General features: G+C 40.9%; 1 protein-coding gene and 1 long non-coding RNA gene across 5 annotated transcripts; both read right to left on the reverse strand.

Annotated features, from left to right (window-relative positions):
- Window positions 1–48: 48 nt before the first annotated feature.
- Window positions 49–15,725, reverse strand: mov10l1 (Mov10 like RNA helicase 1). 4 transcript variants are annotated; one of them, XM_010776865.1, is made up of 28 exons: window positions 15,637–15,714; window positions 15,526–15,530; window positions 15,101–15,249; window positions 14,817–15,004; window positions 14,322–14,481; window positions 13,941–14,053; window positions 13,559–13,743; window positions 13,092–13,232; window positions 12,591–12,908; window positions 10,776–10,976; window positions 10,514–10,628; window positions 9,847–10,024; window positions 9,682–9,764; window positions 9,491–9,582; window positions 9,324–9,379; window positions 8,716–8,807; window positions 8,571–8,634; window positions 7,743–7,924; window positions 7,120–7,266; window positions 6,744–6,865; window positions 6,525–6,624; window positions 3,336–3,482; window positions 2,954–3,127; window positions 2,702–2,851; window positions 2,118–2,225; window positions 1,369–1,509; window positions 1,163–1,254; window positions 49–316 (listed from the first exon to the last, which is right to left on the reverse strand). In XM_010776865.1, the coding sequence occupies exons 3-28, from the start codon at window positions 15,195–15,197 to the stop codon at window positions 289–291; spliced, it is 3,474 nt and encodes a 1,157-aa protein (XP_010775167.1). In that variant the 5' UTR covers window positions 15,198–15,249; window positions 15,526–15,530; window positions 15,637–15,714; the 3' UTR covers window positions 49–288. The 4 variants fall into 4 exon arrangements, with proteins under 4 accessions (XP_010775167.1, XP_010775166.1, XP_010775165.1 ...); XM_010776864.1 differs by lacking the exon at window positions 15,526–15,530 and having other exon boundaries at window positions 15,637–15,725; XM_010776863.1 differs by having other exon boundaries at window positions 15,526–15,700.
- On the reverse strand, window positions 4,575–5,298 carry LOC104950351 (uncharacterized). Its single transcript, XR_798907.1, has 4 exons — window positions 5,241–5,298; window positions 5,017–5,085; window positions 4,737–4,871; window positions 4,575–4,625 (listed from the first exon to the last, which is right to left on the reverse strand). It is a non-coding gene; the product is annotated as an uncharacterized lncRNA (long non-coding RNA).
- Window positions 15,726–18,915: the final 3,190 nt, after the last annotated feature.

Consider the following 18,915-nt stretch of genomic DNA (forward strand, 5'->3'; position numbering starts at 1 on the left):
CTTATGCACAGTGAAGCACATCAACTCAATAATCACAGGACACAGAAATAATTGTGCAGTGTAGACAAGCATCATCTTTATTTCTACCCCCCTGATTAGAACCGCATTTGGCTTTCACAGAAACAAGAAATTCCTCTTTTCAAACCAAATCAGTTAACACTGATCACAAACAGTCAAAAGAGAGACAAGCCAAGGTAGATTGAAGGGTAAAACAAAAATAAAGTCTTAGAACACGATAAGACAGTCAAGTTGTAGCTGAGGTACACCGTCCATGATTACGTTGTCCTCTTATGCAATCCTTTGCTCTTCTGCAACTCTGTTGGAGAAAAGGAGAAGCCACCAATAGATTAAAACAGCACTGGCAATTGTCTTGGTAGTAATTATTGTAGCTGCTTGTGTATACTCAGCCATGTAAAAATGAGAAATAAATACTTGTTTCAGCAATTTCTTTCACTTTTACTAAAAATCCAACTAACCTAAAAGCAGTGGGTTGTTCTGGACTATATCATATTGATGGGGGTTTTCCCTTACAAATGTCCATGAATTACGGCTCAGAATATTACAAATCACCTGTATACAAAGTCATCACTAAATATGTTAAAGGTAGGGTAGGTAAGAATGGAGAAACCAGCATGAGTGCACTAGAATTTGAAAGAAAAAATCTGCCCCTTCCTTCAGACTTCCTTACAGAGCCCCTCCTCCAACACACACGAACATGACCAATGAGGGCACGAGATAAGTTTGTGCACAGATGGAAGGCTGACAGGCAGGTAGGCCATCAAGTTATTTTAGCCGGGCGGCTCAGATGATTGGTCGTGCTTTTTACAGCGCCACGCCTTCCACAGATGACATTTTTGTATGTATTTATTGTCAAAGCATTTAATGTATTCATTCCTATCGGGATGTTAAGAGCATTCCATGGAATATAACAAAAAGTGTTTCTGAAGTGAATTACCTACCCTACCTTTAATACTAAAGCAGTATTTAATGAACACCTATGACAGTGTCTAACTGTAACTGAACATTACAGGCATCAGAATTTGAGCTGATGCAGGAACAGTTGTATTAGATTGCATTAGCTTGTACACGTTGCACAATAAAGCAGCCACTGTATACATTTCCATTAAAAATAAAGACTATGACGTCTGATAAGTTGACATACATCTGAGACTCTCTGAGGGAGGGAGGGGGGTCACAACCCAGATATGCCCCGTTGATGAAACTGTACTGCAGTAGAGCTCTGAAGCAATGGTCCTGGAAAGAAATTCAAACATTTAAAATACATAAAAGACTCAATATAACACAATTGTATTAGATTCTATAAAAATCTAGAATCTAATATTAGTGCTAATCAAGTGTTTTACTCACCATGATGAGGACGTGGGGGTTCCCAACAATTACGAGCAGGGCTTTGGGGCGAGTGATGGCCACGTTGAAGCGTTTGGGGTTGGTCAGAAAGCCGAGAGCGCTCTGCAAATCATCGCTCAGTACGGATTCATCAGAGCGCACCTATATTTAAAAAGAATGAAGTTTACTGAGTAATTGCTAAAATAGGGAATGAACTATGGCAAGGTAGTGAGTGTAGAAGTTGTGATCTTGAGTATTTGTATTACTATTAAATGGACAATGTCTGAGTTTCAGTTGCCAACCTTATAGAATATTATTGATCCGGTAACTAAGGAACGCTTTGCTTTTAGTTACCTGTTGTTGTTATATTAGTTCATTATTATAAGTGGGGATTTTTTATAAAAGGGGAAAGGGCACCGTTCTCAACATACTTAAACAAAACAGAGGACTTTTGGAATGAACTGCAAATAAAATGTGATCAACTTGTCCCCCCAACACAAACTACGTCAACTGACCACAAGGTGGTGCTAAAATGTTCACAAAAATAAAAACCCATCTTTCTGAGTGGATCAAAACCCGATGTCCGATGCTTTTGGATATATCTACTTAACATTTGACACATCTGGATTGAGCCAGAAAACCTATATTGATGGAATTTTGAATAACTATTTTTTATTCAAAGGACATTTACTGTAGAATCAATAGTCCACTCCAAGAAAGCTGACTATGATGTTTGTAACTTCTATCACACAGATTTAGTTTTTTCCTACCGTAGACATGATGATGACCAGGAACTCTTGTCCTTGGAACTCCTCCACAGAGCCCACTTTGATATCAGACAGGCCGACCTTACCCAGCAGCATTCTGATCTTCTCACACTGGAGAGTGGTACGAAAACAAGGACAGTGCTTTGTTAAAACATGCAAAGCCACTTAAAAGTATAGGGGCTATTGAATCTACCTTGGAGTAGAATATGAATTGACACTGAAAAAGCGTTTTTACTTCTTTATTAAGATAGATCTCACCTAAAGTGCTTTTATTAATAATAATTCCTTACATTTATTACAGCGCTTTTCCAGATGCTCAAAGCGCTTTACAAATACACATATCATACATGTAACGGTCATGTACTGTGGACAATACACACGGGAGCAAATTCAGGTGAAGTGTCTTGCCCAAAGACACAACGGCCTGACGAAGTGGCGGCGGGTTTCGAACTGGAGTTCCCCAACGCCACCTTTGATCTGATGATCAACGCACAGCCCACTGCGCCACTCCCTCCACTTTTAAGCTTTACTTATATTAGGAGAAACCCTAATAATACATATTTCCCAAATTAATCTTGTAGTCTTACTTGTTTCCTGTAGGGGGCGATGATGCCGATGTTCGAGACGTCCACAGGGTTGTAGAGCTTCTTGGTCAGCTGGCAACAGTAGAGCATGACCTGCACCGCCTCCATTGGGTTGAACCATGACGGGTTGTTGCCTTCCCTCATTTCTGTACCCTATGGAAAAGCAACATCCCTGGATTACATTTGACGCACATGCCCAATAAACTGGTAACTCTTTGTAGATGCATTATCTTGTCATTTTAAAATACCACTCACTCTAACTCCATGAAAGAGGAGAGGGAATTCTTTTTTGGGCAGGGTTTTCCACTGGCAGAGAGAGTCTACTACGTCCCTCTGTGCTTTAAAACACAGCTCGCCCTTGTAGAAGAGCTTAGAGGGCAGCGTGAGCAAGGCCTCATGGGAACGGTAGTTGAAGATCAGCTTAGTCACCTGATGCATTTCAAAACCAGATTATAATTATTATAACAGAGCATGCACACTCAAATATTCTTCCAAGATGAATTATTTGTATAGGAAGATATCCTACATACTATCAGATGCCATTTTTATTATCTTTCTTAGTGTCAATGTGCTACTTGCTTTAAAAAAAAACATTTAATTTGCTAAAAATTATGGATTTAGTATGCAGTGCACCAACCAGTTTAGGGTTGTAACCCCAGTCATGTCTGGCGTACAGCGGGTTAGCCATCAGCCTCTCCATCAAAGACACCCCCAGGCCAAATGCAGTGGCCAGCTTTGACTTTACTACTGGACCCAGCTGGCAGGGGTCTCCAGCCAACACTACCTGAGCAAGGGAGGGGGAAACTTCATTATTAGCCGCGTTCACACGAAGTACTTTGCCGTACTTAGTTCCCAGCACTTAGTTCCCCTATGGAACTAAGAGCAGATCGCGTTCACACCGGAATAAGTCCCTGAGGGAAGATTACGCAAATGAGCCGCTGACGTCACTTCGTCTTCTTCTGCTATGGGTTTACTGGCAGGCCGCAAACAACTTCACGGCGTATACCCACCCGAAGTCCCCGACCGGAAGTCCCCGTAGTTGACTGGCTTCAGTAGAAGCTGCTGGGACTCCCAGCAGNTCTGTCTCATCTGCAATGCGAGCGTGGCTTTACCGAAGAAGGGTAATATAGAGCGGCATTTCAAAACGGTGCACAAACGCTACGAGACGGAATTCCCTCCTAATTCTGCGCTACGCTCTTCTGTTCGTTGCGTGCATATTGTAACAGAGTTAAACATGTGAATACATAATTATAAGTTTGTGAATGTTTAATTCATAATAAGTTGTGAATTTTAAGAGATGAGATTGTTTCATTTAATATTTTGAGTTGTGTTTCCTGTGGGAACACCTTCCTGTTGCACGCCTTTGTCTACTTCCGGTATGTATTTTTCACTCTCCGCGGACTGGCCATCTGGAGAATCACAGAACAGCTGGTCGTCAAGGGCCGGCTCGATTCGCTGACGGCCGTCACTGCCCTTAATTTGTTTATGTTTTTAAATGGCATCAATGAAGTTGCACCGACAGAGGTCCGCCGTTTCCCAGTTGACAGTTCGCTAACACCCCCCTCCCCCCCGTTGACAATTCACTAACCCCTCCCAGTTGACAATTCATTAGCAGCACCCCCCCCCTCTATTTGGACTGGTAGATCTCGGCAGACTGGCAACTTTAGAAGTACCTCTTGGTTCAAAAAAGATTGGGCACCCCTGGCCTAGGAGCACGGCACATGTTCACAGGCAGAACCAGATATGTGGCCAGTTGGTGGAGACTATCATGATACATGATGGATGCAGGATGGCCGATTATGTCCTCCTCAACCAGGACTTTAGCTGTCTCTGGAAATGTGTCTGTTGTAGTTGGGTCTTTGGTGTTATCTATACTGTCGTACACAGAGTCCTCCATGCTTATAGCTGGCAGTGCATTCAAGTAAATCTGTGTCTTTAGAGCACCGCCGGTCCTGCTACAAAATAAATAGCTATCAAAAATGAAAAACAAAACAGAAAAAACTTGACTATAAGCTGTGCCAAAGGGTGTTGAACCTACCGCACACAAATACGAGGCACATAATCTTCATCCCCACTATCATCAGAGTTTGAGTCCACTTCCCTGGTTTCATCTTCCTCAAATGATGACACAGACTCCTTTTCAGGACACCATAAGTCATCTTCCCAGTCAATACTGGGGAAAAATTATAATTTCAGAGATTTATCTAGACGATAAATCCTCCCAAAAAGAAAAGTTAAAACATTGGGCTGAAGTGCAGCAGGGGAGCTGGCAGTAGCTGAGATGTTAGTGGGCACAGCCCATACGAAGTATAACTTACGTCAAGTTTTGAATGTGGTTGAATTCATCACCATTGATGAGGCCAATGTTTAGGTCTTGTGAGGACATACTAAACAGACAAAAAATTTACACAATCCGACAGTGGACATTGGACAGGATGTCACATGACCACATCTCACTAAAGTAAAGCAGGGACCAAGACTTTATTTCAAATGTGTGCCTGGGGTATATTTTGAATACCATCTCTCACTACAATTACCATACCTTGCATCCAATTCGTGAAAAGCAGTCTCCTGAGCACTTTTGTCCAACTCCTCTATACCAAAATAGTTCTTCATTCTCTAAAGGACACAAAATAGGACTGTTGATAAATAGATACTGTAAAATACCAGTCTTTGGTTAGTTTAATAAAAAATGTATGTTTCACATGGTTGATGCTCATTCTTTAAAGAGCAGTGACAAAGCATGTTGAACATAGTTCGGGTTCATTTTTGTAGGCCTGAACCACAAGCATCTCCAAATGTAGCCATATTTACCCCCATTCCCATACTACAATTAGTTGCTTACACCTTGGTTTTACTTGTTGATCCCAGGTGTCTGGGCAATGCCATGATATGGAGCTATGAAAATGTGTTTTTTCCTAATGTATCTGTGCCAAGGAACACCACCATGTATGTAAACAAACGAGCTAGACACAAAAATATGCAAATATTTACATATTGCCCATCAATAGGCGCTTTCACACCGCAGTACTTTTCCCACAAATGTTCATCAGTTAGTTGAACTCTTTAGTTCTCATGAACTAAGTACAGATCGCTTTCACACCGGAATAAGTCCCTGGGGGAGGATTAGGCAAATGAAAACGCTAGTCACTTCTCCTTCTTCTGCTTTGGGTTTACTGGCAGGCCGCAAGCAACTTCATGCCGTATACTGCCACCCGAAGTCCCCGGCCGGAAGTCCCCGGAGTTGGGGACTGGCTTCTATTGAAGCCTTCCGAGTAAATCGCCAGAACGCCGACACCTCCTCATCTCCACCGCTCCCATGTTTTCTTTTGTGTTGCCATAAGTTAGTCTCTCTGCGTTTGTGCGCTGGGCTAATGCTAATAATGCGAGGATAATAAAATGGCGGCTCTACAAAACATTTCAGAGTTTTACGGGGCGCGGTTTGCAATTCGCTCAGCCAATCAGAACTGGGGCACTTTTTTTCCCCCAGGAGAGTACCACCTCTCAGCAGGCACTAAAAATGGGGGTAAAAGTTCCCGGGACTAAGTACTCTTTTTGGTGTGAACGCGACATAAGGGATACTAACGGAATTAAGTATTAGTACGGGGGAAAGTACTCCGGTGTGAACGCGCCTATTAGTAACAACATAAACATACAACTGGACTGTTGTAAATGATTAGAAAAAAGTCTAGCTGTCGTTCTTTTCGATCCACAATACAAACACAACTGGTGCTGGTGATCCCACACAATTATGTCATGATTTCCCACAAGACAGATGCACTGGACAAAGCCTTTGGATGTGAATGTAGTCAGTGTGTGTGCCGACCTGTCCATCTCTCTCTGACAGATAACTCATGGGGATCAGGGACTCAGGTTCTGTGGCCTGGCCAGCTTCATCCAGGAAGACGTGTGTAAAATGTCCAACTCTGAGAAAATATTAAATAGAATCAACAGTAGGTGAACTAAGATAGTAGTATATAGAAGTGAGGACACATCTGCTTATTCAAACTGTGTACAACTATCACTGCTACTGCCCAGGACTTACTGTATTCCTATATTATGGAACATGCCAGAGCTGGAGCAAGTGCTGACCACAATCCTGTGGAAAGAGGCGTGGCGGATGTCCTCACCTGCCTTTGAGTACACTCTCAGTGCTTCTGGGATGGACTAAGAAAAAAACATACATTTTGGATGATGAGAAATGTACTAAAGTAGATTCAGACACAGCATGTCATCACGACCTCATCTATTATTTAAAAAGATAACTGTACCGCCCCCTCTGGTGGCAGATGTCAATGGCATCTGTACAGACCAGACTGCATAAAGGAGCATGCATATTTCCCTTTGATCATACACACTGTAAATAAGGTGTCTGTTGACAAAGGAAAACTGAATCTCTTTTCCCAGCCGCTGTTAAATACCTCCTCCTGCCTTGAGGTTGGGTTGACACGGGCCAAACTCGCAGCATGCAGGAAGCCACTGTGATGAAGGCGGGTGCAGATGAGGTCAGCAGCGCTGTTGGAGGGCGTGCACACGAGAACACGACTGCTGGGCAGAAAGTGGTAAACCTGGAGGAAGAAAGAAGTCAAACAAGCAGAGGAGCAGAATGGAAGTAAGCTTAAGACTGGGCATAAGACCTACTCACTATTGCAGCTTAAAGTTGCGGAGGCGTTTTCCCATTAATACCAGTTTTATCAACAGGTTTACAGTGTAGCTGTCCACACAACACCGTAAGACCTACCCGTTTGGATTTATACATCTGGACAGTATTTGTGAATCACTTTTTTCAGAGATTGAAAATATAGACACAGAGGATATAATTGAACAATTAAAATGACCATGGGCAAGGTCTGAACAACTTTATGAAATCAAACCTATAAAGAGTTAAATATATTTGTTTACGACTACTAAATTATGTTTTTGCAAAAGAGTCCTAAAGCACTGGACTGATATATCAGTTTATATTTATTGAAAGGGTTTCTTTAAGTTGGCTAGTTGGAAGATATGAATTAACATAGCTTCTGATTAGGAAGATGATATGTACCTGTAGTATGGCTTCTATAACGGTGATGGTCTTTCCCGTGCCCGGAGGTCCAAACAGCACATAAGGAATGGGCCGACACTCCCCTTCCAGGATCCTCTTCACTGCCTCTCTCTGAGGGGGGTTCAGGTCCGGGTTAAAGAAGTGCCCTACACTGGGGATGGGCTTGGATGGCAGTGTTCCTCCTAAAAGCAATGAAACACTTGTCAATTATATACTTAATCTGATATACTCAGGCAAATCTTGGACCAACTAAACACTAGGGCTGTCCCAAATACCATTTTTCGGGCTCCGGATATTCGGTAGCAATCAGCAGCAGGGGGGGGGGTGCGTAGTAATCAGCAGCGAACCGCTTCAACACGTGTATTTCGGTTTATTCACGGCATTCATTTTGTTATGCTACATCTACAGTATGGTTGTTTTATAGTTATTTGTTAATGTATACAACCCAATTTGTGTTCTTTGAAATTGAAAAGGATATTGCATTGTGTGTGTTACTTTTGTTGCAGTTGTATATGTTATTGTCTTAAGTGTAATTTGGCTTGGCTTCCTATTTTGTATGGACATGCTTTTATTTTTGAAGGAGTTAGCGCTGTTGACAGGAAGTTGTTGTTGCTATGGAAACAACGTGACGGAGATTAACAAAAAGTAATATCTACATATAAAGACGGAGAAAGTAAACGATAACGTTTATGGTTAAGTGTTGGCACCCCCCGAAGAGGCACAAGGTCTTATGTTGATATTGGAGTTTTCAATAAATTCAAATTTGAAAAAAACAAAACGAAAAAGGAATAACAAAATTGAACAGCCCTACTAAAACACTAAATGTACCTTTAGTCTGCGTGGCCTTTGACTGCATGTCCATGGAAACCTTTCCATTTTCCTTGGTTGGAATCTGGTGTTGAAATACAATTACACTCAAATCAAAACCAAGAAAATAAATGACAACAATGTGTATAAATCTTTATTTTTTCACCTCATTGCCCGTTGCTTTGTTTTGCTCTGTCTCATCGCTCCACTTCCCTGTCCACTGATGGGTCTGAACAGTCACTTTAGAGGGGAAGAGAACTGCACAACAGGGTGAAAATGACAGAAATCTTACTGTGGTACAAAAAACAGAAGGGTAAACCAAGATGGACTAGCAAAAACGTGAGGTACAAACAGCGCCCTCTGGAGGCGAGCTGGTGGTAATGTCAATGCGTGTCGTGAAAGAATGATTTTTCAATATAGTGTATCGCTTTGCTGGTGAAATAATGACCACTAAAGTTCAATTATTTCTTAGAATCTTCTTAAATTGACTGATTAGATTTGTTTTCGTTTGTATAGTGAAGAAAAAAACATTGTCAAAATCATTATCTGCTTTTTTATAGGGAAAGTGATTTTACTATTCATAAGTATAGTGTATCAATTAGAACATTTTCATTCCAATTAATTTCAGGGGGATACTTTCTTCAAAATGCCTTATAATGTACCTTTCAAAGAGTACTCCATATTGCACATAACTGAATGTACACTTTATTTATGGTGTCTAAAATGCCAGGAAACTACCAGAATTAAAGTAATTTGAAAATAACCTTAACTTACTATTCCAAAACTGCTTTGTGTGTTCAAGTGCGTAGTGACACCGTCTCGAAGGCAATCTGATGATGTAAGCAGTCAACATACCTGTATTATAATCATTAAGCATCATTGTTGGGTTAAATATTTGTACATTTATTTGATGTAATAAAAATCACATCCTCTTTTCTAACCTGTTGTAAGAGAACTCAACATCGAGTGGCTCCCCGAGGTAGCTGCGCTGAAACTCTGGGTTCACTCTCAAACTCACAGTCTCTTCATTGATCTGAGTGTTAAAACAGAACATTAGATTCAATCTAAAGAGCATTTCTGTTTGATAACGCACAACATGAAAGATGTCTCAGATTATAAAACATTTCCATACCTCTTTTACATTACCAACATACTCCATCACCACTCCGTCCCTCTGTGGTTTCTTCAGTAATATTCGGTCCCCTGCAGAGCAAACTTTTCAAAACCCTTCTTGTTTTCCACAGAGGAAATCATAACATTAGCAATAGTTCAACAATGATAAAGAAAGGCCCCTCACCTATATTGAGATTGGGTCTGCCTTCGGACAACCCAAGGACCTCTAGGTGCAGGTAGACCGCTCCTTTCTTGAGGAGGGCCCCGTGGATTGTTTGTTCTTTTATTTCCCTCTCTGCGTGCAGCTCGTCCAGCCAGAGAAGGACTGAGAAACGCAGACGCATGTTGGATGGTGAGAGAACCTGAGCAAACAGGCACAGCAGGAGAAGGAAAATGGGATTTTTTTCAAATTCTATTTGCTTCTGTGTCCCACCACAAGGGAAATTGCATAAGTCTGCGATTGGCCGTGTGGATTTCGAAAGGATACTCCTCCTATTCCGCTATCTATTTAGCAAAGGATGTGCCGCTGCCTCTTGTTTAGTGTGGCCCACAACGATTGGATTAGGTTAAAAAATGTAAAGACAAACTAAAACATTTTTCCCTCATATTCCATTATAATGTGACTGTGGAAAAAACATCCCTGTTATATTACTGGCCCACGGCTTTGTTACGATGCAAATTCAGAGATGATATATTGATTGGGCGGCGGTGGCGAAGTCCATAGGGACTTGGCAACTGGAAGGTCAAGACCAAGTGCTACCGAGGTATCCCTGAGCAAAGAAATAATTTCGAATATTCGATTAATCGTTCCCATCCCTAATAACCAGCTTAACTTCATCATGTCTCCTCACCTCTCCTAAGCAGGGCTGAACCACCAGCACGTCGCTCTGAGCATCCACACAGTCTCTGAGAGCCTGGGGCAGCGGATAGTTGGGTAGGAAGTTTGGCAGGCGTCGCTTCGTAATCCTGCAGTTGGATGATTCAATCACAAATAAAAAAAAGATAATGCAAAATTATTTTCCAGGAGCACCTTGCATACAATATTTACGAATAGTTTCATTTGAGCCTTGATGCTTTTTGTCAGCAATAGAAACAAAATCTGTTGTGTGATACCTTGTTGCGTCTTTTGGAGCAGAGATAGTTATCACTTGAGCAGGCACTGTGGAGGAGGCCTGAGTTGCTTCTCTAGGAGTGTAGGGCACTGAGGGCTGCAGCAGGGTCTCCTCTTTACTCCCCACTGTGACCTTCAGGCGCCTCCCGATGGTGAAAGAGGAGAAGTGCAGCAACAGCAGCTCAGCGCAGCTTCCCAGGCTCCTGAGCAATTTTCCACATGAAATGTAGTTTTACAGACAACATTCAAACAAAATCTCCAGAGACGGTCCAATGAACAGAGCTTATTTTATATGGCAAGACAGATTCCACACTTTCCATTCTACTTTTGTCTTTTTGATCCATTACTCCTCCAACGGTTTCTTTCATTTATCTATGCAGGAATCCTGAAGTCAAATGTAAAACCTTTTAAGACCTTTTTTAAGACCCTTTCCATACATTTTAAGACCTCATCGCCACTTTGAGTTCTAACCGGTTACATTGGCGACACTTTACCTCACATTGACTATACGCAGTATTGATTGTCCTTCCTCCTTATCTTCCAACCATTTGGACGCAAATATGCATTTCCCCATAACGATGTTGCTTAACAACCGGCGTAAACGGAGCTTCGCGCGCTATCAAGCAGTGAGCGTGCGATGTCCTGTTCAGATTAGAGCTGCTTGATTATGGCAAAAANATCTAGGCCCGCTACCTCAGGCAGCAATATTGACCTCTAGTTTCCTTACGTCACTTTGCGTCCTAACGGAGCCGTCAGTGGGCTAGCTCCGGGACGCCGTCTGGAGCTAGCCCCCTGCGGCTCCATTAGCTCCGGCAGCCACCACTGGGATAATTCCCCTATTAACATTTGCTCCCGTTTAGCATTATGGGCGTCATAGCCATAGATATTCCTGTCAACATAATATTATCATTTTAGACTTCTCGGAAGTCCTGTTATTACATTCAAGCGCACAGCACAACATTTTAATTGTCTGGTATTTGTAACAATATTCCCTAAAAGGCACAATCACCACGAACACGGCTAAAGCTAAAGGGTCAAGTACAGTACTATGACTAACTAACGTTGTAGCCTCTATGGTTGTAGCCTAGCAGAGTGGACAAGTTGCTGTTAGCTGACAGTGAGGGATGTACATGTCCATCAAAGTGACCACGCCCTAATTTATGCAAAAACTTTAAGACCTAATATAAATAAAAGGGTCGTGTTAGAAAACAATTCACTCACAGATTCATAATCATGAAGGTGGAATCTAACTATATCGATAATAATATTTATTGCATCCATGGGTAGAAACATGTTTTTTTCTGCTGTAATGTTGGGCATTTTAACATGTGGATCTATGGAAATTGCTCCTTTCTGCAGTCAGTCCCTAGCGGCCCATGTATGAACTGCAGTGTGTTGCACTTCCGTATTGGCATCCCGGCTGTTCCCCAGAGTTTGCCGCTTGATTTGGACGCAGATTTGCATTTCCCCATAACGATGTTGTTTAACAACCGGCGTAAACGGAGCTTCGTGCGCTATCAAGCAGTGAGCGCGCAATGTCCTGTTCAGATGACGTCAAATTCAAGGGGATGCCATAAATAAACTACACAGAATCACACTACACACCTACGCAATGATTACATTCAGGCAAACTATAGAATACAACCTCTGGACAATTTATATACTTATTGAAAACAAGCTATAAAATGTAATACCTTTGAAAATGCCGTTTAATACTTTTTAATAGCCTTAATTTTCGCTAAATTGATTTATCAACTTTTAATACTTTTTAAAGACCCCACGGACCCCCTGCTATGAGTTGCAAAAAAATAACTTACTTTGCTTGGCATGCCAAGACAATAGGCAGCCTCTCTCCTGGTGGAATATCCACATTTCTGTCCTCTCTCTTTACACCAGGGGAATGGATAGTCTCCTTCAGCACCTCGTCATTTTCTTTCTTTACCTCCTTTGCATAACCACCTTGTCTTTCTGAAGACTCTGAGCAGTTTTGAGACTCTTGGCCATTTTCTCGCAAAGGCTGTTGTTTCTGTCTCAGTGGTTTGAAGTCTTTGACAGAAACCAGGAGGAACTGTCCCTCTGAGTCCCAGCCAGCGATGTCACAGAACTTCAGTGTGTGGGTTTCTGAACCTTTATTTCTGATATGAGAGGGATACAACGTAATAAATGCAGCGAATTGTGCCAAGGGTGGATTTGTTTACCAGAAGACCAATGATGAGGATTTAAACTACAACAATAAAAAATGACAATCATAAGCGTTGGTAACTAGTGCTTTGATATTTCTTAACTTTGAATATTTCCTTTCTACTTCGATCACTTACTGTATCCAAAACACCATCTCTCGTTTCTCGCCAATCATCAGATCCCCAAACTGGCCATAGTCCGATACATGCAGCCCCTCTTTGTTTTCCAAAAGACTCTGGAGTTCAGTCCCTGGGAGACGTGTAATGGAAATATTCTCACTGAAACAAAAAGAAAAGAAGAAAAACATCAAAATATTCATCTGTATCACCCTTATCAAAAGTTTAATTAATCTGGAAAATACCATTATACTTCTGAAGAACTTTAAATAATTAGACAATTCAGCCATTTATTTAGCTAAAATAGTTGGGGAAAGTAGACCAAATCTCAAGTTCCAGCTTGCTGCATCGTATTAAACTGAATATCTCAGACTTTTGGTCAGAATAAACAAGACATTTGAACACCATGAGATCCTTTTTCCCCCCATTTTAGGATAATCTTTAATTGTTGTTGCAGCCCTAAAAAGATAGTAATCTAAATCCAATACCTCTGGCAGGGTGCCATGCACAGGGCCCTCCAACTGTATAAGGACTGACTGCTCTCCACCATCACTATGTTGACCAGATGTCCTGGCAAAGGCTGGTAGTGGGCAGGCAGCAGCAGAGTGTCCAGGTTGTAGAACACATTGTCCTCCACCACTCCATTTTTACCATAAGCGCTGGTCACACGCACCTGGAGATAAACGTTTATTCAAACGAAGTAAGAGTAGTGAAACAGAATTGGATATTACAGACATGAATGAGCATTTAATCATTACCACTTCATCAGTTAGGAACAATGCCAACTTTCAACAATGCAACTGAAGTACTAAAAAAATGAATAAATTGTATTGAGTGGGTATAGCTAAAAACATTTAATGATGCCATTACCTGGTCTAGGCGGCTGTAGCGTAAAGGAGCCACAGAACTAGCCTGGGTGGTCCATTGGGTAGGATTGACAAAATATTTAGCTTGGACCCAGTCTCCTTTCATTGGCTCATAACCTGACACAAATAAGAGAGAAAATACAAAAGTGTCCCAACAGGCAGGAAAGTTAACATCAGCCTTCAGCCAAGTGCTAATAAATATTGGTGTGGCTGCAGGTTTGTCAAATCTACTCTCGGTTTGAGAGCTTACCACACATCAACTGTAAAATTATGGCAGTAAAATCTGTTAGACAGGCTGGACGGTTATGGGACTAAGAGACCCACAATGATTGTGGGGTCAAGAGGCTCAAAATTGTAGCGTGTGAAGTACGGTAAGCAGGGGTACCTTCACATAAGCTGCTGCATGGGAAGTATGTGGTCTGGTTTATGTAGCCACCATCTCCATCAAATGATGTGACTGTGCCAATGAGAGGCCGCAGCTGCATACTGTCAGCTTCTAAGGAGGTACTGCCTCCTTCCTCCCAAGCATCTGCACTCTTCTCCACCTAAATGACAAGATGAAACAGTGCAAGTTGGACAATTTCTGTCATGACGGTCCTATTTTTCTTATTGAATCACTGCCATTAGAATTAACAACACACAATGTAAGGCTAAATTCACACATAGGCCTCAGACACATCTCCACAGTATCAACACAAACTCTTGATGGAAGACATGAAAATGTTTAATTTGGATTCTGACTTTTGATTAAGATGGAGCATATATATTTATTTATATATATATATACAGACCTGACCAATCACAACTTAATTCACATCAGGTAAACATAAATTGTATGATGTTAGCAAATTCATGCTGGAGCAAAGAACCAGATTCTCACCCTTAAAGCTTTCCATCCCCCTTGGGCACCATCACGTACTGCTATGCAGTTCACCACGTCCCCTTCTTTCAGAGGTATCCCGCCCAACACTTCTCCGGCGGTGAAGTAGATAGCATCGTCGATCATGCCATAGTCGAGGCACAGCTGGGTCACCACACTGCCTCGCAGGTGGCGAATGTTTTCCTGGCCTGACAGCCAAAAGAAATGCATGGCATGACATATGCTGCCGTGTGTTGCTATTGTAATGCTTGAACTTATTATACTTAGAAGAATGTTGCATTTACCTGTTGCATCAGAGCAAAGGCCCTCTCCATCAGCCTCTCCACTCCTCCACAATGGAGAGACCAGCTTAGACAGCATGCACCGCACAGCTGTTAGCATATTATCTGCAAAATGGTAACTTAGCTGATGTAGCTAGCGTAAGATTTCCACACTAGGAAAACAAAAAAGCCGTTTTTATTAACCTTGCAAACATTTGTCACCTGACGTTATTAACAAGCTTTTAAGTTTTGGATATTATTTTTACATGGCATTTACTCAGTTAGCTTACACGTCCAGGCCAGGGACAAACAAAAAGCTAATACAAAATATAGTCATTTCTAAATAACCAAGAGGCTAGATAGTTAGCTCATTTCAAAGTTAGCTAGAAGAAAATGCTAATTACAACATTATATTACTTCCGAGCTAATGTTAGATAGCTAAAAGTTACCTTAGCTACAGTACAAAAGGCGGAGTATGAAGGAACGAAATTGAGAACATTATTCAACGAACAAAGTATAGGTGAGGTTAATTATAAATTACAAACAAATATTAGCTTAACTAATGAAAAACTTCACGTGTTGGGGCGGAGACCTCTTCATTCGTTGGTACGCATTGCACATGTACGCTTACGTGCGCGCCGCCGCTTGATCACCGCGAGGGGAGGTGTAATGAGAAATGTGGTGAACCTACCAAAAATGTAGACTCTAATACTATAAATCACCGGAGATATGTAGTTTGTATTGCTCTTTATTCTTCCATGGTTGGATGAGTAAATAAAACCATTTGCATGTGAGTTTTATCTATGTTTAAAATGTAAATAGAACGTTTGCGACCCCCCTGCTTTCTTTGTCTTTTAGTTTTAAAGTTGATACCTGAAGGCCTAAACGTATTTTTTGAGAGTGGAAAAGACTTATGACCTAAAAAAATTGTGAGGCACAAAAATTTCTGTATAAATCACAGAGGTATAATAGATTGTGTTCTCCTTGCCATACTCTCCACTGTTGTTTGTTTTGGCTAAAGCAGTTAGACGTTAATTCTGCATTGAAATAAATCTTACATACAGATTTGGAAGTTGTTAGCAGATGGCTAACTCCACTGGGTATGTCACCACTGTAGATTAATAGGGACTTCATGATGTATATCCAGAACCAAAAGCCCTGTGAACACTTTTGCTCTTATAAAATTTAGTGTATGCAATGCAGTAGGAGATTTGTCACAGCAATCCAGCTTGCATTGTAGACACATTTGAGAATTACTGCATCAGCTGTTTACTCGCCAACTGTCTCATTCACCTCTCTGCTCTTGCAAATGGACAGTGTTTTGGCCAAAACAAAAACTTATTCGGAATATTTGACACCTGGAAGGAAACCATCAATGTTCCTTCTAAACAACACCCCAGTGCACATTCACACAGTGCCATCACATCACACCTGCCATTTGCAAGTGTGTCCTCTGTTGCTTTTTTGAATTCTGGACAAACTGTACTGATGAGTCATCAGTCTGCTCATCTGATGACATGGTGGGAAATCTTCCCCTGTCATTATCCTTCTCTCCTGTCAAAGTGAACATCACAAAACCAAACTGCTTCATGCAACTCAGTATTATTTCATTGTGATCAAGCTTTGACATGGCCAGATTGATAGTGTTGCTGCCAGGTTTCAGCCTTCACTCTCTCATGTCTTAGTATTAAAACCATATTTTGCTTTTATTTCCCCCTGTGTGCTTACCAGCAGGGCTGTAAATATGTGGGTGTGGGTTTTTGTAAGCAATGCCAATGGCCCAAGGGATTCTGACTATCCATGGCCAAATCAATTCAGGCACTTTGGAGATTAATTTCAGGCAGGGCTGCCAAAGTGTAACATATACCACAGGCTATAAACTTTTAAAACATTTTTCTTCTGGCAGCTCTTCTGTAGATGGTTAAATCTGTTCTAATGTGTTGTCTAACTTATTTAGATACATCTTTGGCATTCACTGTAGGTTTCATGGCTTAATATGAGTGAACTCAATCACATGCAAGCATACATTGTAAGCAGAGACTTTGTCACTGTCATTGATTGTGACTCTCTTTTCAGACATTAAGTATGCCAGTTAAGACATATTGTGTGTTTTAGGACCCTAACCGTCTACTTAATCACTGCCAACCATCTCTCGAATTGTACCATCTATTTTTACGATGTTGGAATTACATTTTACTGCCTACCAGGGCAGTATCCAGAATTTAAAGAATACTGAGTCCAAATTGGCCGAGCACAGCTTCAGAAATGTTTGACATATCCACCCAAAAATGTCTTCTCTGACATTTCTAAATTGTATAAATGAAATGAACCTTTCATTTGGAGCTTGACATTTGGTGACTCCTTGAAGGAAACACGTTTGAACTTCCCACCAGCACAACACTGTAATCCATTCCAGTAAATAGAAATGAATGTCAGTACTGAACACATTTGAAGTGTCAATAGATTCAAATTGACACCAAGTAATCACAACAGTTTTGATTGTATCAGACAATGTTCCTTAGCAGATGAAGTTTGCCTAGTTGTCATGTGATTCTAGATTACAGTTTTTCTGAGCACTTTGCTGATATTACATCCATATTGGCCTCAAAATCGATATTTAAGGTTTTTTTCTTGAACTTGGAAAACACTATTTGATGAAGCTGTCCCTAAAGGTTTTATTTAGTAGCTGTTCTGGAGTTTTTGATCATTTACCACCATCTTTCAATGTTTTAAACTTGTTAATTCACAATTATAATTACCCTAATTGCCGTGCCGCATAACTTTAGCAAAACAAAAAAAATGTGTCATGTGAAATGAAAACTCTCTACAAGCAGATTTCACACAGCATGAAGAATGTTAAAAAAAACTGTGCCTTTTTTTAAAGTATGCTTCGGAAAATGTTCAACAGTTAAGTGAGGGTAAACCCTGTAGAATTTGCAGTTAATGGTCTTGCAAAAAGTAGTGAAACATGCAAAAACACTGATACAGCCTATGGCAGAGCAGTTATGGTTGATTTACAGCTGTTCCTAAAAAGCATTTTTATGGTATAGGAGGTTTTTAAAAGTGTGTGCCTTTGGGAGATTGTGGCAAGTGATAGCACATTAACATTTCAAGTTTATACATGAACCATTAAAGCTGTTTCCACGGGGGCTGCCTAGAATCATACACTGTATTTTCAAGAGCACATGGGCCACTCATAGTTTTATGTTCATCTGTCTGAGGGCTCAATGGAAAGAGTTTATTCTCTTAATCCATATCTGCAATGTATGTGCATATATTTCATAATTATGTCTGTGTAATGTGTGGTTTTTCCTAGAGAAGTACTTTGACTTGACATTGATGTGACGCTTCCTCACCACTAGAGGGCAGTGGAGGCACTCTTTGTACACAAATTAACTACTGTCTTTGCTGCAGAGTGCAAGTGAGGCCAAGGGATGAATCAGATCAGATACTAATCTCAGTCTGTGTTGCTAAAACTGGACACTCTACTTACACTGTTCAATGACAACAAATACCAGGAATGCCCAGAAATTATGCCAGCTATTCTCAGGACTGTAGGAAAAAACTAATTCCCCTCTTTCTTCGGGCTAGACTTCCCCTTCGTAATTAGCAGATAAATATGAACAAGGAGCAATACAGTCATACAATCTGACTACGTGATAGAATTTGAGAGTTGTCTAACTGCCCATGTTGCAAAAAATAAGCATGTCAACAAAAACATGTTTACATAATTAATTGAAATTACACCAAATTAGGCCAATAAACTCAATAATAAGTATTTTCACATGATAATGAGTTGCCAAAATATGCTTTTAATTGACAAACATCTCTACTTATGT

The sequence above is a fragment of the Notothenia coriiceps genome, unplaced genomic scaffold (assembly GCF_000735185.1).
Source record: "Notothenia coriiceps isolate Sejong01 unplaced genomic scaffold, NC01 NC01_scaffold00017402, whole genome shotgun sequence".
Lineage (NCBI taxonomy): Eukaryota > Metazoa > Chordata > Actinopteri > Perciformes > Nototheniidae > Notothenia > Notothenia coriiceps.

Coding starts and splice junctions, on each gene's coding strand:
- mov10l1 (XM_010776864.1), bottom strand. CDS start 15,197: ATGCTAACAGCTGTGCGGTGCATGCTGTCTAAGCTGGTCTCTCCATTG. Junction 10,977..12,590: donor GTCTTGGCATGCCAAGCAAA/GTAAGTTATTTT, acceptor AAAATTGCTCAG/GAGCCTGGGAAGCTGCGCTG. Junction 3,483..6,524: donor TGTCAGAGAGAGATGGACAG/GTCGGCACACAC, acceptor TCCCTTGCTCAG/GTAGTGTTGGCTGGAGACCC.